The sequence below is a fragment of the Elephas maximus genome, chromosome 4, assembly GCF_024166365.1.
Source record: "Elephas maximus indicus isolate mEleMax1 chromosome 4, mEleMax1 primary haplotype, whole genome shotgun sequence".
Classification (NCBI taxonomy): Eukaryota; Metazoa; Chordata; class Mammalia; order Proboscidea; family Elephantidae; genus Elephas; species Elephas maximus.
The window spans coordinates 187830098-187854477 of record NC_064822.1 but is presented as its reverse complement, the minus strand read 5'-3'; the positions used below and the strand labels follow the sequence as shown (position 1 = coordinate 187854477).

The 24380-nt window shown below is 50.7% G+C and overlaps 1 protein-coding gene across 3 annotated transcripts in view; it reads right to left on the bottom strand.

Moving 5' to 3' along the window:
* Window positions 1-24380, bottom strand: part of MPPED1 (metallophosphoesterase domain containing 1) — a 96027-nt gene that overhangs the window by 50803 nt on the left and 20844 nt on the right. For all 3 annotated transcript variants that reach the window (XM_049884606.1, XM_049884603.1, XM_049884605.1), the window contains one exon: window positions 19233-19414. In XM_049884606.1, coding sequence (XP_049740563.1) covers window positions 19233-19414 — 182 coding nt within the window. The remainder of the gene's footprint in view (window positions 1-19232; window positions 19415-24380) is intronic.

Genomic DNA, 24380 nt, shown 5'->3' with positions numbered 1-24380 from the left:
TGCTCCACAAAAACTAAGACACGGGTCATCACGACATGCTTTGGACAAGTATGTTGGATAACAAAAAAAGTCCGTAGTGATGACATTGATACCAACGCAGAAGATGTACTTGAATGTGAACACAAATATTTCATAAAATGTGAGCATGGAAAAATATTTCTCATATAAAATATTTTATAAATTATATCTAAAATATGTGACTAGAGTAATTTAGATGTTATAAGTAGACTTGGTTATTTTGTCTATATCTCTAAAGATTCATATATTCAAGTTCAGGCATGTTGTTGTTGTTAGGTGCCCTTGAGTCAGTTCCAATTCATAGCGACGCTATGCACAATAGAACGGAACGCTGCCCGGTCGTGCGCCATCCCCACAATCGTTGTTATGCTTGAGCCCATTTTTGCAGCCACTGTGTCAGTCCATCTCGTTGAGGGTCTTCCTCTTTTCTGCTGACCCTCAACTTTACCAAGGATGATGTCCTTCTCCAGGGTCTGATCCCTCCCGACAACATGTCCAAAGTATGTAAGACACAGTCCCGCCATCCTTGCCTCTAAGGAGCATTCTGGCTGTACTTCTTCTAAGACAGATTTGTTCGTTCTTTTGGCAGTCCATGGTATAGTCAATATTCTTCACCAACAGCACAATTCAAAGGCATCAACTCTTCTCGGTCTTCCTTATTCATTGCCCAGCTTTCACATGCATATGATGCGATCAAAAATACCATGGCTTGGGTCAGGCGCACCTTAGTCTTCAGGGTGACATCTTTGCTCTTCAACACTTTAAAGAGGTCCTTTGCAGCAGATTTGCCCAATGCAACGCGTCTTTTGATTTCTTGACTGCTGCTTCCATGGCTGTTGATGGTGGATCCAAGTAAAATGAAATCCTTGGCAACTTCAATCTTTTCTCCGTTTATCATGATGTTGCTCACTGGTCCAGTTGTGAGGATTTTTGTTTCCAGGTCTATGTAGTATTTATCTGGACAGACATACTACTGGAAAGAAGAGTCGGATCATTCAAGCATCTTGGAGGAAAACTGACGCCCCTGCATGCCAGACAACTGGAATCGCGAGCAGGTGGAACGGTGGGTTCTTGGATTTCTTTGTTTTTGTTGCTGCCTAGTCACCACTGAGTTGGCTCCAACCCGTGGTGACCCTACGTACAACAGAACAAAATGCTGCCCAGTCCTGTGCCATCTTCACGACCCTCGGCATGCCTGAGTGCCTTCCAGCCCAGGGGGCTCATCTTCCAGCACTACATCAGTTCTGCTGTGTTCCATAGGGTTTTTCACTGGCTAATTTTCAGAAGTAGATCTCCAGGCCTTTCTCCCTAGTCTCTCTCAGTCTGGAAGTTCTGCTGAAACCCATCACGGGTGACCCTGCTGGTATTTAAAATGCCAGTGGCATAGCCGCCAGCATCATAGCAACATGCAAGGTGCCACAGCAGGACACACTGACAGACGGATGGTGGCTGGAACTCTAAGTGCTAGAATTGCAGTTTTTTAGATCTTGGAACCCTGGAAGCCAAATGTTCTAATCTTGGAAACAGATAATCCTAGAATTTTAGAAGTCATAGAGGTTTAAAGAAAGGAGGAGACTAAATGGCTATCTAGAGTCCTGGCTACCCCCTTATCAAAAGTTTCTAAGTCAGAGGCCTTGGGACAGGAAGTCTGCGCCTGGCTCCATCTCACCAGAAAATTCCCAGCATGGATTTTACCTGAAGTTTAACAGCCCTGGCTTGAGAGGCACGGCTACAGGGCCAAATCTTTGGTGTGTTAATGAGCAAACGTTTTTTTCCAAAAGGTTTCACAAGTACCTTCAGGCTACAGACAACCCATTTGAATGGGAAAAAAAATTTTTTTTTTTTTTTGCCCAAGCCAACGTTCTTTGAAGTCGCAACTGAAAACGTACTTGAGAGCGGTTAAGAGTAAAGGTCCCTGTTTTAAAAATATTTCTTAGTAAAACCAAGTGTTTGAAAGCTAGATAAACTTTTTCAATGTTGTCAGCTGCCATCAAGTCAGCCCCAACTCATGGCGACCCCATAAACCGTGGAATGAAACGCTCCCGGGTCCCGCACCATCCCCACGATCAGTTGCATATCTGACTGTTGTGATCCACGGTGTTGTCACTGGCTGATTTTCAGAAGCTGATCACCAGGACTTTCTTCCTAGTGTGTTATTCTGGAAGCTCCGCTGAAACCTGTTCAGCATCACAGCAACATGGAAGCCTCCACTGACAGACGGGTGGTGGCTGTGTATGAGGACTGTTGGCCGGAATCAAACTCTGGTCTCCTCCGTGGGAAGCAAGAATTCTACCACCAATGCCCCACTAAAATAAAAGTCATTTTGCCACCTGTTTGTTCATTCCATCATTCCATTTTCCTTGACCCTAGCATGTGCCAAGCCATGTGCTGGGAGCTGGGGACAGAAATGGCTCCCAGTCCCTTCTCCTGTGGTCTGCATGGGAGACAGACACACACACAATTTGGAATCTATAGCGTGGTGACAATCAAGTCCCAGGGAGCCACACAGCCGCAGAGATTTTTCCTTTTCCTGACCAGAAGTAAGGGAGGAAGGGGCTCAGGCAAGGTTGCTGAGAAGGCATGATAATAAGAACAGGCGTCAAGGATGAACAGCAGACACGGCAAGTAAGGGCATCCCAGGTGGGGAGCCCCACACAAGAAAAAGGCATGGAGGTGGGAAAATCTGGCATATTTGGCAATTGCCTAGAAGGCTAAGGCGGACAAGGGAGGAGGGCCTAGGAAGGGCAGTTAGGGTCACACCAGAAGGCGACCTGACTGCCAGACAAAGGAAGCGCTGAAGAGTTTTAAGCTGGGAGGGAGAGTGGTTGGATCAATGAACAAGAAAGTTTCTATGTGAACGCCAAAATGACAAATGTTCATTTGGAAAATGACTATTTTGAGAGGTTGAGACGTTACCAAAGAAAGCCCGGCGCTGTCAGCTAGCTGCGTCCATTTTAGCGTCGTGGCTGGCAAACTAGTCCAGAATTAGCTCCAAACGGCCTTCCACGAGCTCTCAAATCTGCTTTTCATCGTGCGTGCTGGGAAAGGTGTGAAATCCTTCTTCTTAAGAGAAATCAAAGAAACAAACCTATACGCTTTTAAAAATCTGCTTTCTTTAAAACTAATTTCAAAGAACTATATCCTAAGTTTCAAATACCTGGTTAAAAAAAAGGAAAACATTCCCAGAGGATATTAATAATTGTAATTAAAGCTACCATCAACTGCACATCTACTATGTACCCACCCAGACCCAGTGCCATCGAGTCGATTCCGACTCATAGCGACCCTATAGGACAGAGTAGAACTGCCCCATAGAGTTTCCAAGGAGCGCCAGGCAGATTCGAACTGCCGACCTCTTGGTTAGCAGCTGTAGCACTTAACCACTACTATGTACCAGGCACTTTAAATATGCTCAAAATAACAACAACACAATCGTTGCCATGTTTGTTACGTGTTTATCCCATGCCAGTTCATGAAGCAGCAGTCAAAATATCAAAAGATGCATTGCATTGGGCAAATCTGCTGCAAAAGACCTCTTTAAAGTGTTAAAAGGCAAAGACGTCACTTTCAGGACTGAGGTGCGCCTGACCCAAGCCATGGTCTTTGCAATCATCTCGTATGCATGTGAAAGCTGGACAGTCAGTAAGGAAGACCAAAACAGAACCGATGCATTCAAACTGTGGTGCTGGTGAAGAATACTGACTATACCGTGGGCTGTCAGAAGAATGGATAGATCAGTCTTGGAGGAGGTACAGCCAGAATGTTCCTTAGCAGCAAAGATGGTGAGACTTAGGCTTACTTACTCTGGACAGGTCATTAGGAAAGACCAGTCTCTAGAAAAGAATATCACAGTTGGTAAAGCAAAGGGTTACCGAAAATGAGGGAAGGTCAATGAAATGGTTTGATACAACAGCCAAAATAACGGACTCGAGCATACCAACAATCACGAAGATGGCGCAGGACCGGACAACAGTTTATTCTGTTATATACACACAAGGTCTCCACGAGTCAGAGCCAACTCAACAGCGACTAAGAACAACGATCCCACGCCAGGCCCTGTGCTGAACCCAGATCACCCACGGCCTCACTGAAGCTTCCGAATATCAACCTCCTTTTACAAGTAAGGCAACTGAGGCTCAGTGAGGGGGCATAATATATCCAAGGCCAGGTGGCAGGGAAGAGGGAAGCCAGGATCCAAACCCAAGGGGCCTCTCCAGACTCATGCACGTAAATGAGATCCCAAACACAGGGTCTTACTCGATCCTCACAACAGCCCTACAAAGAGCATCACTCCACGTTATAGCTGAAGAGACAGAAACACGAGAGAATAATGACTGGCTCTGGGCAGAATGACAACTAGGGGTTGGCGCTGTCCATGGTGCTGGAGATAGACCCTCACAAGACTATAAGATCCTGTCCTTGTGGAACGGACCTTCAGGGGAAGACTAGCGATAAAGGAATAAACGACAAGAGCCAGGTCAGGAAGATACAGATAGAGAATACATAAAGCCAGTTAGAGGAACAGAGGGCTCTGAGGTCAGGGTGCTAATTCGCCCAGGTGGTCAGAGCCAGGTGGCTGCTGGAAAACCTTGTTCCACAGTGGGTCTCGGTCTTCTAAGCCATAAAGTGGGGACCACATCACCCAGGACAGTGAACAATGTGACAGCACCTATAAACAGTAAAGAGCTGTCTAGAAAAACTCATTATTGTCATTAAGTCCCTGTGAGCCTCGGATACCAGGCTTCAGCGCAAAACCTGGCAAGTTCTCGTATTCCCCCAGCAACTGAAACATGACTTTTTTTAGTTGGCCCTTGTCTTAGGTTGGATTCTTTAGAGAATTAAAACCAGTAAAGTATATAAATACATTCAGAGAGAGATTTATATGAAGGAAACGGCTCACGCAATTGTAGAGGCTTGAACATCCCAAGTCCATGGATCAGGATAGAGGCTCCTCCTGACTCACGTAGCTGCAGGGCTGGTGAACCCAAGGTCGGGAGGTCAAAGAGCAGGGCTGTCACTCTCAGGCTGCAAAGACTGACGAATTCCAAGATCGGCAGGCAAGACCCCAGGTAAGCTGCTAGCTCAAGTCCGAAGAACCGGAGGTCAGGTGAACAGGAGCCAGCTGCAGGATCCAGAGCCAGCAAAAGCCCACGAGCCCTGCCAGAATGTCCATTTGTATTCAATGCAGGCCACGGGACCAAGGAAGCTTCCTTTCAACTGATCACCTACTCACAGCAGATCCCATCAAGAGTGTGATCACATTACATCAAATCTCATCATGGAACTAATCACAACATCATAGGGCTGCCAAACCACTGAGAATCATGGCCCAGACTAGCTGACACACAATCTCAGCCATCACAGCCCTGATGAGATAAAGCATTCCTCCTGACTGTCACGGAAAGGAGAAATGTGCTAAAAGAAAGGGCCAAGATTTTTTGGACACGTGGGGAAGGTCTCATATAAAAATGGCCACTGCCTTGGCTGCCTAGTGCTGCTGTAACAGAAATACCACTGTGGATGGCTTTAACAAACAGAAATTATTCACCCCCAGTTTAGGAGCCTAGAGTCTGAGTTCAGGGCACTGGCGCTAGGGTAAGGCTCTCTGTCTGTCAGCTCTAGGGGAAAGCCCTTGTCTCAGCTTCTCTAGCCCCCGTGTTCCTCCAAGTGGCATCTGTGTTTCCCCAGATCTGCTTGCTTGTCTCTGGGCCTGATCTGCTCTTTTTATATCTCAAAAGTGATTGGTTTAAGACACACCCTACGCTGATATGGCCTCATAAACCTAACAAAGAAAACCCTCTTCCGAAATGTGATTATATCCACAGGTATGCAGGGGTTAGGATTCCAACACATTTTGGGGGGACACAGTTCAACTCCTAACAGCCACCTGACATATTTTTTAAAAACTTTTTTTTAAAGCATAAGCCTTGGGTTAGAATCCTGACTCTGCTTTTATCTGCTGTATGATCTGGGGCCAGCTCTTCACTTCTCTGGGACTCAGTTTCTTCATCTGTGAAATGGAGCCATAACGTAGACCGCTCGAAGAGTTTTCTAGCTGCTTTGTCCAAACAGTAGCTATTAACTCCCCATGGCTATTTAACTTCAAATTAGTTACAATTAAATAAAACACAAAGTTCAGTTTCTCAGTCTCACCAGCCGCATTTCAAGCGCTCAATAGCCACATGCGGCTAGTGGCTACTATATTGGATGGTACACCACAGGTACATGGCATTTCCATAATCTCAGAGAGTCCTTTAGGACAGCATGCTGGTCCAGGGCCTTGCTACTCAAAGTGTGGTCCCCAAAAGAGTTCACGGAAGAACAAAAGGGACATGGCCTGAAGCTTGTTAGAAATGCCGAATCACAGGCCCAGCCCAGACTTGCAGAAGCAGAATCCACCTTGACAAGACCTTCTCCCCAGGTGACTAGGTGGGGAGACACCACCTGGCAAGAGGCAGCTCTGTGATAATGGCTGTAGCATCTGCTGGTTTCCGAGCTCTTGCTAAGCTGGGGTCACGTTCTCTCAGGCCTAGGTAGCCAGAGAGCTTCTGTCGAGGTTTCTGCTGACCCCAGGTGCAGGAGGCAGGCTGCAGGGACAGAGTGTTTTAATTCTACCCTGGCCGAGATTTTTTGGCTTGTTGACGCTTCCCATTCTGGAATTAAATCCAACATGAAAATGACATTTTAAAAAACTCACAGGCTTATTTCATAGCAGACACATCTCTCCATATTTATAGGAGCGGGGAGCAGAGAAAAAAAACATAGCAGCTAGAAAATCCTGCTTCCCCCAACTCTTAAATCACCAACTAGTGATTTCTCGAACAACCAAGAGTTTCCCCGATGGTTCCGCAGCCTTGAAAGACGGCAAACAGCTGTGGCCGCACTTTGAGGTGAAAAGAAGGCTCCAGCAAAGCCCCAGACCACGTGTCATTTTTAACACATCGTCTCCATCTGCACAACCGCCAGCCTGGGAGGAGAGCATTACCATCCTCCACTGTACAGGTGAGGGACTGGAGGCTAGGGTAGGTGAGTCCCGGCCTCTAGTCTCACACCTGGGGGACAGGTGAGCTGCGGGTTGGACCTTTGTGTCTGGTCTGACTTGGACCAATGCTGCCGCTTCACCGTGTTCTGTTCCCACCACACCACTTATCAAGCACCTGGTGTTTTCTCGCTCATATGTCTCTTGAGTGGGAGTCTTGGGTGTTTTCCTCTCCTGGTGGCTCACTGGTTAAGCACTCGTCTGCTAACCAAAAGACCGGCGGTTCAAATCCACCAAGAGCTCCACAGGAGAAAGACGTGGGTGTCTGCTTCTGTAAAGATTACAGCCTTGGAAACCCTACAGGGCAGTTCTACCCTGTTCTATAGGGTCACTATGAGTCGGAATGGTCTCAATGGCATGAGTTTGTTTTTTTGTGTCTCCTCAGCTCCTTGCATGAAGTCCAGAACAAGGTAGGTGCTCAACAAACCTTTGCTGAATGAATGAATGAATGCAAACCAATGGCAAGGAGGAGCTCCAGCCTCAGGGCCCTGGATTAGGCTGCCCCTTGGAGCTGGAAGGTCTGCACCCAAGCTCTTCACTTGTTCAAACATTGCCCAAACCCCAAGGCCCACCTCAAGCCCCACCTCCTGCATGACGCCACCCAACTCCCCTGTTGGACATGACCACCCTATTTGTTCCCCATCCTCCTTCTGGCCTCTGCTTCTCCCACCCATCTCGCCGGCCCTGGTTCCTTGCCGGTCCTCAAATGCATCACCAACAATCCAGACTCAAGGCTGCTCCCTCTGCCCAGAACGCCCTCCCCAGACATGGGCGCAGCTGGCTCGCTTCACGGTAACCGTGGTAACCAGGTCTCTGCTCATCAGAGGGGCTGGCCCTGCTATCACTCCCTGTTCCCTTACCCTGATCTCCCTTACAGATAACGAATCCGTTTGTCTGTGGCCATGTCTCCTCTCCCTAAACTTCAGCCTCACAGAAACAGGGTCTGTGTTTAGCTGAGGCTGCAGCCCCATGCCTAGAATCATGCCCTAACAGGTGTTCGGCAAACAGCCCCTGAGGAAACGAATGTGGGTATTTCTAATCAAGTGCAGACTGGAAAACAAATGGTAAGGCTGAGGACGATTTTGGGGCAGGATTAAAAACAAGTTACAAAGTGAAACATCAGACAGCAAAGATCCATGAGATGGTGTGGAGAGTGCCCAGGGTAGGCGTGTTCCTTAGTCCTTAGTCCTCCGGAGGCTGGAGATGTTAATTCTAGGCTGTGTTAAGCCAGATATGCATATTCAAAAATTTATGAGTACCCACTAAATGAACTGAAAAAGAATGTAGAATCTCCAAACCAGTAGAGGGGAAAAAGAGAAACTTCAATCAATCTAAAAGGGAAGGGGGAAGAAAAAAAGCACAAAATGAATGATAGACATGGCGATGTTCTACATACTGGCAAACACTAACAGAATATTTGATATGATTACTCAAATCCCAAAAACCTTTGCCAAGGTCCTACACAAAGCTCAAAAGTGACAAGGACACAGCTCTACATGGAACCCACAGACAAATAAGGTGGGCATCAAACAGACGACAGTAGAAGGATCTACCACAGAAGCTAGGGCGATCATCCTCCCAACAATCAGAGCCATTGGCCGGATACATTTCCCTTTTCACTTTGGTCCCCAGGAAGCTCCCAACTCATAAAGCCCATAGAGCCTGTGTGACCTTGGTGCCAATATTCCAGGCCCTCCCTCTGAGCTGCCCTAATTTCTTTTTTCTAAGCTTGACTCTGAATTTATCTTGCTTACTTTGGACATGGCATCAAGAAAGACCAGTCTCTAGAAAGAGACATCATATTTGGTAAAGTAGAACCAAAAAACCAAACCTGTTGCCATTGAATCGATTCTGACTCATAGTGACCCTGTAGGACAGAGTAGAACTGCCCCACAGGGTTTCCAAGGAGCAACTGGTGGATTCAAACTGCCGACCTCTCAGTGAGCAGTCAAGCTCTTAATGAAAAACAAAGGAAACCCTCGATGAGACGGAACAACACAACAGCTATAACAAACGGCTCAGACACACCAATGATCCTGAAAATGGGCGATGACCATGAAGATGGGCGATGACCATGAAGACGGGCGATGACCAAGGAGGCGGGCAAAGACCACGGAGACGGGCAAAGACCACGGAGACGGGCAAAGACCACGGAGATGGGCAAAGACCACGGAGACGGGCAATGACCACGGAGGTGGGCAATGATCACGGAGGTGGGCAATGATCACGACTGAGAAACACTCCCTTCTGTTATATAGAGCTGACTCAACAGTAACCACCAACAAGCAGTAACAACCTTATCATTGATACCTACCATTTTACCATCCTTGTTTTTATAAACCATCTCAAACCCTTTGAAACAAGATGGGATACAAAGAAGCAAACAAAAAGCCCAAATAACAAAATACACAAAAGAAAACCGATGAAGGACTTTCAGACAGCCCACACCTTTGCAGAGAAGCACGTCTCTACCTTGTTTTATTTTTTTTTTAATTTAAGGTAGAAAGTTTTAGAATGATGATCTTAAAAAAAAAAAAAAAGAAAGAAAAGAACACCACTGCAAAACATCAGTTTGAAATCCCCCCACACACCAGAGAGTCTCATTTCATTTCAAAGCCACTCTGTTGTAAATAGATAATTAGCACTTAAACACACCTTTCAAGGGGTTTATACATTAACATGAAAATACTGTAATTATGGCTGGCCAAAATCGCTTGACTACAACTTAGAATTTGAGATTTTTCATCTTTATTAGAAGTTAATTTCCTCCTTTTCAGCCCCTAAAACACAATTTGGCTTCGTGAGGACTTTTTTTGATGAGGAATATGGAAAATTAATTTTTCAGATGAACACCAAACCTCTGCTCCACGGTTCATCCATTTTTTATCTGAGCATCGATCTTCCTCTCTCGCTAGTCAAAGACCCTGTTTACCAGTCACGGTGACTACCAAAAAAACAAAAAACGGTTGCCACTGAGTAGAGTGCAACTGAGCCGGAAGGTCTCTGGAGCCTGGAGCTGCTTAACCCCCTGAGCATTTCGGCCATTCCTGGGGGAGGCCACCATCCCCCACGTGGGGGAGGGAAGACGTTTCAGCGCCCTGGAGAGAAGGCCAGCAGTGCTTGGGGAAACCAGGAGAGTACCTGCCTGACGACTCGGCCACCCCGCACCCACCGCGGCGTGCCCCAGGGCAGTCCCGCATAGGGCGGGGGACACGTATGAGGGCTGAGGCTACCCAGGGACAGTCTTCAGGCCTGATACACAAACCCAGAGATGCTCCAGGACGCTCCGCAGTGGACGTCAGAAGTGACAGCCACATGGCGAGGTCTTACAGAGTGGAATATAAGAAGAGACAGGTTGTGGAGCAACACGTGGTAACACACCGCCAGGGGCAGAGCTGAGCAATAGAGGGAGCGTGTCCCATGAGAGGGGGGTGGTAAGAAGTGGCCAGGGTGCAGACGGAGGTCAAAAATCATAAAACAAGAACAAAGCAGGACTGCACGGGCTGCCCGGTCCAAGAGCCATGACTGCTCAACCCTCCACATCGGGGTCCCTTTCCCCGCAAAGGAAGAGACTAAGTCTGACGGAGTGGCCTCCCTGGGAAGCCGCTACCTGGGAGGGAGACAGAGGGGAAAAGGGAATAGTCACCTTCTAGCTGCAGCTGAAAAAAAGAAGTCTCTTTTTTACAAATCGTAGTACTTTCTGTGTCTGTCATCAGCTTCCTGTCCCAGTTGGGCGAGGAGAGGTCCCACCTGCCCCTTCTGACCCCTAGCCTCCACCAGGAGCCCCACCTGCACTGAGAAGGTGCTCCTTCCATCTGCTCTTGAGCTGAAATACAAAGAGGCCAAAACCCCAACCATATCCTTTGCCGTGGAGTCTATTCCAACTCACAGGGACCCTATAGGACAGAGTAGAACTGCCCCATAAGGTTTCCAAGGCTATAAATCTTTATGGAAGCAGATTGCCACATCTTTCTCCAGCTGGTAGGTTCGAACCGCCAAGATTTTGCATTGCAGCAGAGCACTTAACCACTGTGCCACCAGGGATCCCTCGCAAGGAGGCAGAACAGCCCATTTCTGCAGCCAGCCCCCCCACCCCTGGGGCTTGGGCCTCCAACACAAGTGGCAAACGAGGCCAGAACCAAAGCCACTGCCTCGAAATGAATTCTCCCTTTCCCTCCCTCTCCCTTCCTCCCTCACAGATTTTAATTAAGGGTTTACTTGCAAAAGACCTAGCTCCATTTAACGAAATCCTTGGACCCCTTTTATATTGTCTTATATATCGTTTTGTGCTAGAGCGCTGGTAAAAAGTTAATTATAACTTCTAAATACTCCATTACCGGGCCCTCGCCTCCCTCCCCGGCCTAATTCCACTGAGGGTACAGCCACTCAATTAACCAGCTCCTTTTTTTTTTTTTTTTTTGTGGGCTTCACAGACCCCCGCCCCCAGCTCCATTCAATGTCCACCCAGCTCCCCTCGGTGGCGGGCTGGGCTCTGAGTACGCAGGGGGACCAGGGCATGGTCTCCGCCCTGGCGGGGCGCAGGATCCTGCAGCAGGAAAGGAAGCCTGGCAGGGCAGCGGCTCGGCAGGTGACATAATGAGTCGGGGGGGCGGACAGTGGGAGGGATGGGTAGGATGTAGAACGGACAACAGCGGGGCCAGGATGACAACAGATGTCAGGTGACATCAGACTTGAGGGAGGGGAGGAGGGGGACAGGGTGCTGTGGCTGCGGGTTCTCAATGCCACACAGGTGGCACCTGATTACATAGCCAGTGGGATGGGTCAGGGGTTTGGGGGTTCAGTTTGTGATATAACAAAGCTGCAGTCTCATCTGGGAAGGCCAAGTGGCTATGCAGGCTGGGCCCCAGACGGCGGGCAGATGGAGGTGCCCTGCAGGTCAGGTAGGGGTAGAGCAGGGGTCTGGGTGAGCATCGCACTTCTGGAAAGGATATGGAGAGGCTCAGGGATGTCCTGGGAGGAGGCTCTTCACGGGCAGGAGGAGGATGGAGAAGCAGTCGGAGAAGGGGTGCCCAGAGAGGCTACAGTACAGACCCTGGAGAAGAGCTCAATTAGACGTGTGTCGCACCTGGTGCCGCAAAGGGGCGAGAACAGAAGGGCGAGAACGAGCCTCCCTGCAGTCATTCCCGAGGGCACTGTAAGGGTGAGGGCCGGCGGCCAGGCTGCAGAGCAGGGCGGGGGAGCAAGGGCGGTACCTGCCAGTCACAGCAGCTGGCTCTATGCCTTCTTGCCAATCCAGGCTCGGAGGCATGAGTGTCACTCACGGAGACAGCAGCAGGACCTGGGCTGGTGTGCTTGCCTCAGGGAAGACGTGAGGGTGCCAGGGCCTCCAGGTCAGCTGACGGCCTCTGCAATCACAGCTGGAGGCAGGTACTGAGGGCACGGCCTCTCCACGTGGATTCAGCACCTGTACCCACCTGGGATACCTGGCCTCCTCAGTTGGTCCAGGTGACCTGTAGCCTCAGCTCTAATGACTCATCCTAAGATGCCCAGCTCGGCCTCCACTCCGTGAGCCTCCTCTGTCCACACTCTCTATGTCCCCCGTTGCCACAGCGATGGACCACACTCACCGTCACTGCCCTGCCCTGCCCAGCTCGGGGGCCAGCCACACCACCCCCTTGGAGCCCCTGTTTGCTGCTGTCCCACCCACAGGCAACCCGTTGTGCTGCCCTGGGTCCGGTCACCCAGCTCACAGCCCTCACTCCCATTCATCTGGGGTCCACACGCTGCCATCCAAGGCTCCCAGGGCTGATAGGGCTGGCACTGCGGACGAAGCCTCAGCTCACAGGTCTCCTTGTGTCTGCTCTTCCACTGCAATCCCGAATGGCCTTTGAAAACACTCCCTGACATAAAATCCTCCAAACCCCCTTCACACTTAGAATCACTCCCCAGACTCCTGTCCCAGGCCCATGAGGGCTACATGAACCGGCACCCGCCTCTTCCTCAAACTCCTCAAACTCCCGCCTCCCCTGCTCTGTTTCCCAGTTGCTTCCTCCTCCTCTCTGTTTCTACCCCAGGGCCTTTGCACCAGCTCTGCCCTCTGCTGGAAGCCTCCTCCCCCAGCTGGGCACAAGGCTGCCCGAATTTCACCTCTCAGGCCTCGCCCAAGGGCACCTCCTCCAGGAGGCCTTCCCTGACCACCCAGCTGAGCCATCGTCACTCAGTCACCATCACGTCCCCTGGGTCAGTTCTCAGCAGACACTTGTCACCCTGGCAGCTCTCTTACTGCTTCTGCGTGCATTTATGATCCACTGCCTTCCTTCGCTGGAACATGGGCTCACTCCCTGCTCCTCCCCAGTGTCTAGAACAGGCCTGCACACAGCGGGGTCTCGGTGAGGTATATGGAATGGCAGAATGATGTTTCCTTCCAGTCTCGTTTCTGTGTGTGTGTGTGTGTGTGTGTGTGTGTGAACTGTTGACGCAAGTCAGATCATACATCAACACTCTCAGAAAGCCTACACTTTTCACACCTGGCCGCCTTTGCACACGCTAAACCAGGAAACCAGTTGCTGTCGATCTGACGCCAACTCACAGTGACCCCATGTGTGTCAGAGAACTGTGCTCCACAGGGCTTCCAATGGCTGATTTTCAGAAACAGATCACCAGACTTTTCTTCCGAGGCACCTCTGGGTAGACTCCAGCCTCCAACCTTTCAGTCAGCAGCCGAGAGCGTTAACTGTTTGCACCACCCTGGGGCTCCTTACACATGCACCCCCTCTTCTCCCTGCTACTCAGTTTCACGGCTCAGATCAAATGTCCCCCTTCCTGGGCAGCCCCCTGGTCCCCTACCCCATACCCAGGGGAGCCCTGATCTGGCAAACGCCGGTTCGCGGGAGCAATAATCATGTTCACACAGCACTTTAGAGTTTAGAAAACTCGATTGTTTCATCCGTCCTACTGGAGCCTCAGAACAACCTCCAGGGCGGCAGGACACAGGAGCCTGGCGACTCCTGTTTAAAATGAGGCCACGGAAACTCAGAGAGGTCACATGGTTGCCACAGTCACCCAGGCAGCAAGCAGATGTCCAGCATCTGGCCCCAAACAGCGCCATCTGGACCTTTGTTGTTGTTAGGTGTTGTTAAGGATTGATTATGTCCCCCCAAAAATGTGTGTACCAACTTGGTTAGGCCATGATTCCCATTACTGTGTGGTTGTCCTCCATTTTGTGATTGTAATTTTATGTTAAAAGGATTAGGGCGGGATTGTAACACTACCCTTCCTCAGGTCACCTCCCTGCTCCAAGATAAAGGGAGTTCCCCTAGGGTGTGGCCTGCACCACCTTTTATCTTACAAGAGATAAAAAGAAAGGGAAGCAAGCAGAGAGTTGGGGACCTCATGCCACCAAGAAACCAGCACCAGCAGCAGAGCACGTCCTTTGGACCCAGGGTCCCTGCACCTGAGGAGCTCCTCGACCAGGGACATTCCCCCAGAGCCAATAGAGAGAGAAAGCTGTCCCTTGAAGCTGACGCTTTGAATTTGGACTTTTAGCCTACTTTACTGTGAGGAAACAAATTTCTCTTTGTTAAAGCCATCCACTTGTGTATCTCCGTTATAGCAGCACTAGACGACTAAGACAGGTGCTGTCGAGTCGGTTCCGACTCATCGAGACCCCATGTACAACAGAGCTAGACACTGCCTGGTCCTGAGCCATCCTCACAATCGTTGCTATGTTTGAGCCCACTGTTGCAGCCACTTGGTGAATCTCATCGAGGGTCTTCTTCTTTTTCGCTCACCCTCCATTTTACCAAGCATGATGTCCTTCTCTAGGGACCTGTCCCTCCTGATAACATGTCCAAAGTAAGTGAGACGAAGTCTCGCCACCCTTGCTTCTAAGGAGCATTCTGGTTGTACTTCTTCCAAGACAAACTTGTCCGTTCTTCTGGCAGTCGGTGGTATATTCAATATTCTTCCCCAACACCATAATTCAAAGACATATTCCTTATTCATTGTCCAGCTTTCGCATTCATATGAGGTGACTGAAAATACCACGGCTTGGGTCAGGCACACCTTAGTCCTCAAAGTGACATCTTTGCTTTTGAACACTCGAAAGGGTCTGTTGCAGTAGATTTGCCCAATGCACTATGTCATTTGATTTCTTAACTGCTGCTTCTATGGGTGTTGATTGTGGATCCAAGTAAAATGAAATCCTTAGCAACTTCAATCTTCTGTTTCTCACGATGTTGCTCATTGGTCCAGTTGTGAGGGTTTTTGTTTTCTTTATGTTGAGGTATAATCCATACTGAAGGCTGTGGTCTTTGATCTTGAAGTAAGTGCTTCAAGTCCTCCTCACTTTCAGCAAGCAAGGTTGTGTCATCTGCATAACGCAGGTTGCTAATGAGTCTTCCTCCAATCCTGATGCCCCGTTTTCTTCATATACTCCAGCTTCTCAGATTATTTGCTCAGCATACAGATTAAATAGGTATGGTGAAAGGGTACAACCCTGACGCACACCTTCCCTAATTTTAAAGCATGCAGTATCCCCTTGTACTGTTCGAATGACTGCCTCCTGGTCTATGTACAGGTTCCTCATGAGCACAATTAAGTGTTCTGGAATTCCCACTCTTTGCAGTGTTATCCATAGTTTGTTATGATCCACACAGCCGAATGCCTTTGCATAGTCAATAAAACACAGGTAAACATCCTTCTGGTATTCTCTGCTTTCAGCCAGGATCCATCTGACATCAGCAATGATATCCCTGGTTCCACATCCTCTTCTGAAGCTGGCTTGAATTTCTGGCAGTTCCCTGTCAGTATACTGCTGCAACCACTATTTAATGACCTTCGGCGAAATCTTACTTATAGGTGATATTAATGATACCATTCAGTAATTTCCACATTCTGTTGGATCACCTTTCTTTGGAATGGGCACAAATATTGATCTCTTCCAGTCGGTTGGCCAGGTAGCTGTCCTCCATATTTCTTGGCAAAGAGACGAGTGAGCACTTCCAGCGCTACATCCGTTTGCTGTACCCTGACACGTACTAAAGGCTAGACCTGTAGTTCATCCAGTATTTACCCCTTTAAGTCAAATCAGAGATGTTTCTGAAGGATGAGAAGAACAGGAGAGGCAATACAGAGGAGATGCCACAAGCTTGGCTCTGGAGTCCAACTGCCTGGGTTTCAGTTCCAGCTCTGCCACTTACTAGCTCTGTGACCTTGGGCCAGTTACTCTACTTCTCTGGGCCTTCGTTTTCTCCTCTGTAAAATGGGGATAACAATAACCCCTGCCTGATTCCACCGTCAGGAGAATTACACGAGCCAACAACACACCAAGGGGCTAGAAGAGTGCCCTGCACAAACTAAACACTCAAAAAACCACCACCCACCTGTCAGCTTGTCATACTGTGGGGGCTCGCGCGTTGCTGTCATGCTGGAAGCTATGCCACCGGTATTTCAAATACCAGCAGGGCTACGTATGGTGGGCAGGCTTCAGCAGAGCTTCCGACTAAGAGAGACTAAGAAGAAAGGCCTGGCATTCTACTTCCAAATATTAGCCAGTGAAAACCCTATGGATCACAACAGAACATGGTCTGGTATAGTGCTGGAAGATCAGCCCCTAGGTTGGAAGGCACTCAAAATACACAGTGGCCACAACAATGGATTCATTCGTACCAAAGATCGTGACCATGATGCAGGACCAGGCAACATTTCACTTGTCGTACGTGGGCTGCTGTGAGTCAGAGCCAACTCAATGGCAACTAACGACATATGCAAAAACCCACCTGTCCAGGTGTGCCTAATGAGTGCACAGCGCATCTCCAGGCCACAACCACCCACTCCCTGGGGGCTCGAAACGCCGGCACGCTGAGGGGAACCGCCCTTTGAGCAGTGGGCAAGCTCCCCAAAGAGCCAGCGGCAAACGGGCCTCCGTCAACCAGCTCCTACTTCAGCTCTCACCCAGGCGCAAATCCCGAAGAGGCCTCGGCTCCCTTGATCAGCCGAAGGCCCGGCACCTGACTCTTCGAGGCCCACCCCCATCGGAGCGGCAAGTACTGACATCTGCAAACACTTCAAGGCAGCAAAGAGGACAGGCCCTGGCACAAGGAGCCTTTAGCAAAAGGAAGGCCCCTTTGTCAACTCACATCCCTCCCTCGTAATAACCCAGGCAAATAGAAAAAGATCTCCAACAAGTGCAAATGATGAAACAGGCCCCCCGTTCCCGCGGCACGCTGCTCTTACGTCTGCCGAGAGATAGTTAACCGGTGGCTAACGAGTCAGTTCCCACTCCTCGCGACCCCATGTGTGTCAGGGTAGAACTGTGCTCCACACGCACACGCACACACACACACACACAGAACCGTGGTCCACAGGTTTTTCAATGGCTGATTTTTCAGAAGCAGATCGCCAGGCCTTTCTTCCAAGGCACCTCTGGGTGGACTTGAACCTCCCAGCTTTGGGTTACAAGCAAGCACATTCACTGTTTGCACCACCCAGGGACTCCAAGGGGCAGGCAGAGAGACCTTTCTAAATTACTCATCTAAACATGCCGGCCCTCCCAGGCAAAAAGCCCTTCCCTGGGTCCCAGTCAACATGAGAATATGGTCACGATCGGGCTCTGTCCCTCCTTCCAGGTCCAGCACGTCCTCCTGAGCCCCCGCTCCAGCCACTCCACATCATTCCTTTTTTCAAGTTCCCACTGCCAGGCCTCTGCCCGAAACAGCTGCCTTCCCCAGGGGCAGACTCCCAACTCCTGTGTCAAAGCCCAGGGGCACAGTCAATTTCCCACAAGGCCTTCGCCTGTCCCCAGGGAAACCCGCCACCCACCCTGGCTGGGAGTCCACAGCGCTGGGTGCCCACACCCATTTCACACGCAGTGGTTTTGCCCAGTCACTCACTCAGCATTTGCGGGAACACGCCCAGGGCCAGGGTGTACACCACAGACGGTCCCCACCCTTGGGGACCTCAGGGCAGGCAATCTCCTCCTCTGTCAACAGGTATAATATAACAGCCACCTCAGACAGCTGTTGCCAGACGTAAGCAATGGAGCAGAGAGACTGCCTGCCCATGCCTGGCACATAGTAGGTGCTCAGCCAACAGTGAGCGTGGAGATTTGCCATGGAAACCGACTCTTGAGTCAGCCAAGAGACCCGCAGGAGCCGAGCGGGAATATGAACCAGCCTCCAAGAGATGTCCCCTGCGGGGGAGACAGCCCAGGCCTGGACAGGCCCTCCAGCCTCTCCCCTGCCTCGGCCACCCCACAGAAGCCCTCTCCCGCCTCCACACGTTTCAGTCCACATGGAGGCTGTCATTAGAATTTCCCATCTGAAAAATCAATATTTAAAGCTCCCAGTCTGCCAAGCAGAGGGGAAGGCTTTGCATGTAAGCATTTGTCTCAACTGGCAAAGCTGGGCCTGTCCCTCACTCCAGCCGCCCCGCCTCACTCCAGCCTCTGCGCACCAGCTCCAGCCAACCACACAGCGGGGCACCCTGGGCAGGTGGGGACCACCTGGCAGCCTCGAGGGGCTCTCACAGAGGTGACCGCCCACACCCACATCTCCACGGCAGCAGGCTGACCACCCGTGGCCGTCTATCTGTCCCTGGGGAGGTGGCAGAGGTGCGCGTGTGAGCTGCCTCCGGATTCCAAGGCTGGGGGCTGTTCCCGGGGACACCCCAGGTTTCTCTTTCTTTTCTATTTTGGAAAAAAGTAAAGAACCAAAAACAGAAGCCAGGGGCTTTCGTGAAAACCATGGCCCACACCTGGTTCCCTGGAGCCCCTGGGGGACCACAGAGCCCTAAGATCCCCTCCCTGGGGAGCAGCTGACACCAGCCCTGACACCACCATGTCATTCACTCATTCAGCTATTCATTCATTCAACAATTCTTTATTGAATAAATTGTTGAATGAATTCTTCTCCAGGCACTGGGAACTGGACGGACACACAAGCAGACAAAGAGAACCTGGGAGAATCCCACAAACAAATCGAAAGTTACAACCAGGACAGGTGCTGGGCTAGGAAAGGACCGAGGTGTGGCTCCCAAGGTATGAGGGCCAAGGGGGAGCTCCTGAAAGGGTCCGAGCAGCCTGGGTATCAGGGGGCTTCCGAGGGGAGGTAAACAGGCAGACAGAGGCCGAGGAGAGGACCGGGCACAGCGGGGAGGAAGGCTGCCAGGCAGAAGGTGCTCCTGACCCGGTACGGTGGGCCAGGTGGGGACCTACCAAGCCACTCGTTGAACTTCTTCACCTCGCTCGGCAGCCCCAGCTCCGTGAAGTCGCCTGCGTGGATGAGCACATCGCCATAGGGCATCTGGATGGGGTCGGTCCTCGAGTGGGTGTCGGAGACGCAGACAAAGCGGGTGTAGCCAGGCGGTTTGGGGGCGTCGTGAGGCACCGGGTCCACCCTGCAGGAGAGAGGACACACGGGTCATGGGGCCCATGTCCTCCGACCCCTATGACACTCCCACGACGCACCTACTCCTGGGTCTCCACAACTCACTCAGAGTTCCCTACCTCCACACGGACTGAGCCCCCACCCTAACACATACAGAGCCCCACCCTAACACACACTCACCCCCCACCCTAACACACACCCCCCACCCTAACACAAACCGATCCCCCACCCTAACACACACCCCCCACCCTAACGCAAACCGACCCCCCACCCTAACACACACTGACCTCCCATCCTAATACACTGACCCCCCCACCCTAACACACGCTCACCCCCACCCTAACACACACTGACCCCCCCACCCTAACACACACTCAACCCCACCCTAGCACACACTCATTCCCGACCCTAGCACACATCGACCCCCACCCTAACACAAACCGACCCCCCAACCTAACACACACTGACCTCCCATCCTAATACACTGACCCCCACCCTAGCACACATTCACCCCCCACCCTAACACACACTCACCCCCACCCTAACAAACACCCCCACCCTAACATACACTCACCCCCACCCTAATACACTGACCTCCTACCCTAAAACACACCAACCCCCACCCTAACACACACTCACCCCCCTCCCCTAGCATGCACTGAGCCCCCAGCCTCCAGGTGAGGCCCACCCTGTTGGAATTCTGCCTCTTGCACTCCCTAGCCAGGCAAACATTTTTCCCAGAGCCTCAGCTTACCCCTCTGGGACTTGGGCACCTCAGAGGGTTGTCGTGACAAGCACTTGGAATGGAGCCTGGCCTTGAACCCACAAGAAGCTCCTGTATTATAACTGACCTGCTGTTGCACTAAAGGGTACGCTTCCCATCTTCTAGTCTTTATCCCTTGAGCTAAGGGGCCTCTTTAGATTTTTTTTCCTACTTGCCACTTCCCCTGAAATGGGGACACCACAGAGACACCGTGTATCTGTTTATGTATTGTACAGATGTTGTTGTTAGCTGCCATCGGATCAGCCCCTGGCTCATGGCGACCCCGTGCAGGACGGGACGAAGTGAGGCCAGGTCCTGTGCCACCCAGATGGTCAGTCTCGGATTGGACCGTTGTGGTCCACAGGGTTTTCACTGGCTGATTTTTGGAAGTAGCTCACCAGGCCTTTCTCCCTGGTCTGTCTTAGTCTGGAAGCCTGCTAAAACCTGTCCACCACAGGTGACCCTGCTGGTGTTCGAAGTACCAGGGACATAGCTTCCGGCATCACAGCAACACCAAGCCTCCATGTCGGGTGGGTGGTGGTTACACATGAGGTGCATTGGCCAGGAATCGAACCCCGGTCTCCCGCATGAAAGGGGGGATTCTACCACGGAACCACCACCATCTCACCGTATGTACACCTATGCTTTAGACATAAAAAGAGTGGGATTCCTCCCTCCTCCAAGAACCAGTTTCCACCCCCTTGGGAATGATGTCCCCACACTGAAAACGCATCACCTCAAGTCTGAGGTCCACTCGAAAGAGCAGACTCCGAGGGGGCCATTTCCCGCGAACATGGAGAGAAATCAAGGCGCTCAGAGTGGGGGGCAATTTTGGAAACTATGAGAGGATCTCATCAATTTTAGAACAAGGGCCTTCCAGAGTCCTGAACGGGCACAGACCTGGAATCAGAAGCAAGGGTTCAAATCCCAGCTCTGCCACTTACTACCGCTGTGTGACCTTCAGCTAACACCGGGCCTCAGTTTGCTCAGCTGTAAAATGGGCACACTCAGACAGTTACAAAGGGCTGCACAGATGGGTGTCAACTCCTGTTCCTCGGGAGCCCACCCCAGCCCGCTCCTGACACAGGACAAGCAAGGAGCTCACGGTTATTCTCACTGAACCCAGCTTCCTGACTCCCAGGACAGGGCTCCCCCACCACTCTTTGCCTCCCCAGCTGAATGATTGCGCCAGACTCAAAACTCTTAAAAATAATGCAATGACATTTCAACGAGCAGCACTCTCCAAATGAGTATGCCACTCCAGGAGTTGTGTTTAAATCTAATTATGCGGCAAACCAAAAGCGGTGCCGTATCAGTTACATAAATACTTTTAAAGACATCTTTCTAATTATCCTTTTTTTTTTTTTTTGTCAGACAATATACTTCGAAGAAATTTAATTAACCCCTTACGAGAGGCATGGGTTCAGCATGCTAATATACAGGGTGCTTCAGCATGCCCAATCCGCGCCGTCGGAGGCGCCGAGCCAGCCACCCTGACCACCGAGGCACACGCTAGGGCCTTCCTGGGGGCTGTGAAGCCAAGTCTGAATCCCAGCAGGTCAGAGTGAGAGGGACTGGGGAAAGTAACACTCCCCGAAAGGGTCCAATAGCCACCAGACAGGAAGGTGCTGGGAGTTTGTCCTTTGCCCTCTTCATTCATTCATTCATTCATTCATTCATTCATTCAACACAGCATGTCCTGAGCTCCCACTGTGTGCCACCCCTGAGCTCAATGCTGGAGACACCAGAAGCCCCAGGCTGTGGCAGAAACAGAGCTGGCTGGACAGTGACAATACGGTCGCCAGCTTCAACAGGGCAGCAGAGGGGTTGGGGGCCAGAGAAGGCCCTCAGCCGACCTGGGGCCCCAGAAGCTTCCTGAAGGAGGCGATGCTTGAGCTGGTCTGGAAGCTGAAATCTCCCTCGCAGTAATTCCCGCCACTCCTCTGCCCTCTGGAGCCCCCAACACCCTCCCCCTCAAGTGACAGTCTTGCAGGTAGAACTGACCTCCATCCACTTCACATCCTGCCTGCTCCCAAGGCGACTGGACCCAGGACAGCTGGTCACTGCTGGGCTGGCCTAGGGCCCAGCTACGGGCCTGACCCAGAAGCAGACGTGAGCCAACCAGCCGTTCCCTCCACCCATCTCTCCCTGTCTTTCTCTCTGTCTCTCTGGAATCTGGCCCAGAAAGCACAGAGGAAATCTCCCAGCTGGCCAAGGAGCCAACATTGCGAGGATGCTACAAGGTAACAGAGACGAAGTCAAAGAGAGACAAAGAAGGGAGACAGAGGGAGAGACAGGGATGCCAGCCCCAGATCCACCTTGGGCCCGGCACTCCCTCCTCCAAAAAGCCCCCTTAGCGGAGGAGCCTGAGTGGCCATGGCTTCCACCACCCACGACAAGCCCACCATGCACGGTGCGTGTTCCGAGGGTCTGCACTGGGCTGGGCCTACGCTGCGCTGAGCTCTTTAATTAACTGCTCTTATTTCCCTACACCCCGAGGCTCTGAGCACCGTGAAGACGCAAGCCTAATAATCCCCAGAGAAAAAACTAAAGACTTTTATTTCCCAGCACAGTCCTCCAGCTATTTGCATTGTAACGAATGTTCAACTCTTGAAATGCAACCGGCAGGATATCGGTGACGGTGATGCTGCCCAGGTATTGAGGGTGCATTACTGCCGAACACTTCACAGGCATTCGCTCCCCTCACCCTCACTCCCACACGACCATCTAGGCACCCTGGCTGTCCCCATTTTACAGATGAGGAAACTGTGGCTCAGAAAGGCCGACTTGCCCATACTCTCAGCTATGGAAATCTGTGGAGCTGGGATTTGAAGTTGTTTTATTCCAGAGCTGGCCTCAGGCCCTACCTCATTTCATTTAATCCATCAATAGACAAGTGCATATTGAGTGCCCCCTAAATGTCTGGCCCCTGCGAGGTGTTGGGGATATTCCTGCAGATAAGACACTCTTGAAGGGCACCCACATGGGGCACACAGAAATCCCGCCTGTGTTTGGGAACAGGGGAAAAGGCTGGAGGAGGTGAGATATGCAGAAAGAGAGAGCGTATGAGAACGCTTAATTGTGCTCGTGAGGAATCTGTACACAGATCAAGAGGCAGTTGTTCAGATAGAACGAGGGGCTACTACGTGGTTTAAAGTCAGGAAAGGTGTGCGTCAGGGTTGTATTCTTTCACCATGCCTATTGAATCTGTATGCTGAACAAATATTCCGAGAAACTGGACTATATGAAGAAGAATGGGGCATCAGGATTGGAGGAAGACTCATTAACAACCTGCGTTATGCGGATGACACAACCTTGCTTGCTAAAAGTGAAGAAGACTTGAAGCACTTACTGATGAAGATCAAAGACCACAGCCTTCAGTTTGGATTGCACCTCAACATAAAGAAAACAAAAATCCTCACAACTGGACCAATGAGCAACATCATGATAAACGGAGAAAAGATTGAAGTTGCCAAGGATTTCATTTTACTTGGATCCACAATCAACAGGCATGGAAGCAGCAGTCAAGAAATCAAAAGACGCATTGCATTGGGTAAATCTGCTGCAAAGGACCTCTTCAAGGTGCTGAAGAGCAAAGATGTCACCTTGAAGACTAAGGTGCACCTGACCCAAGCCATGGTATTTTCAATCGCATCATACGCATGTGAAAGCTGGACAATGAATAAGGAAGACCAAAGAATTGAAGTCTTTGAATTGTGGTGTTGGCGAAGAATATTGAAAATAGTATGGACTGCCAGAAGAACGAACAAATCTGCCTTGGAAGAAGGACAACCAGGTTGCTCCTTAGAAGCAAGGATGGCGAAACTATGTCTTACATATTTTGGACATGTTGTCAGGAGGGATCAGTCTGTGGAGAAGGACATCATGCTTGGTAAAGTTGAGGGTCAGCAGAAAAGAGAAAGACCCTCAACGAGATGGACTGACACAGTGGCTGCAAAAATGGGCTCAAGCATAACAACAATTGTGAGCGTGGCGCAGGACTGGGCAGTGTTTCGTTCTGTGGTACACAAGGTCGCTAGGAGTCAGAACTCACTCGACAGCACCTAACAACAACATGAGAGGTGAGAGGGCTTGACAGCATCATTGGACTCCGAGGTCCAGCTGTGCCTGAAGCTGGATCCAAACCTGAACTTCCTAGCTAATCACGTAAGTAAGCAAACTCCTTAACACAGTTGAGTTGGGTTTCTGACAC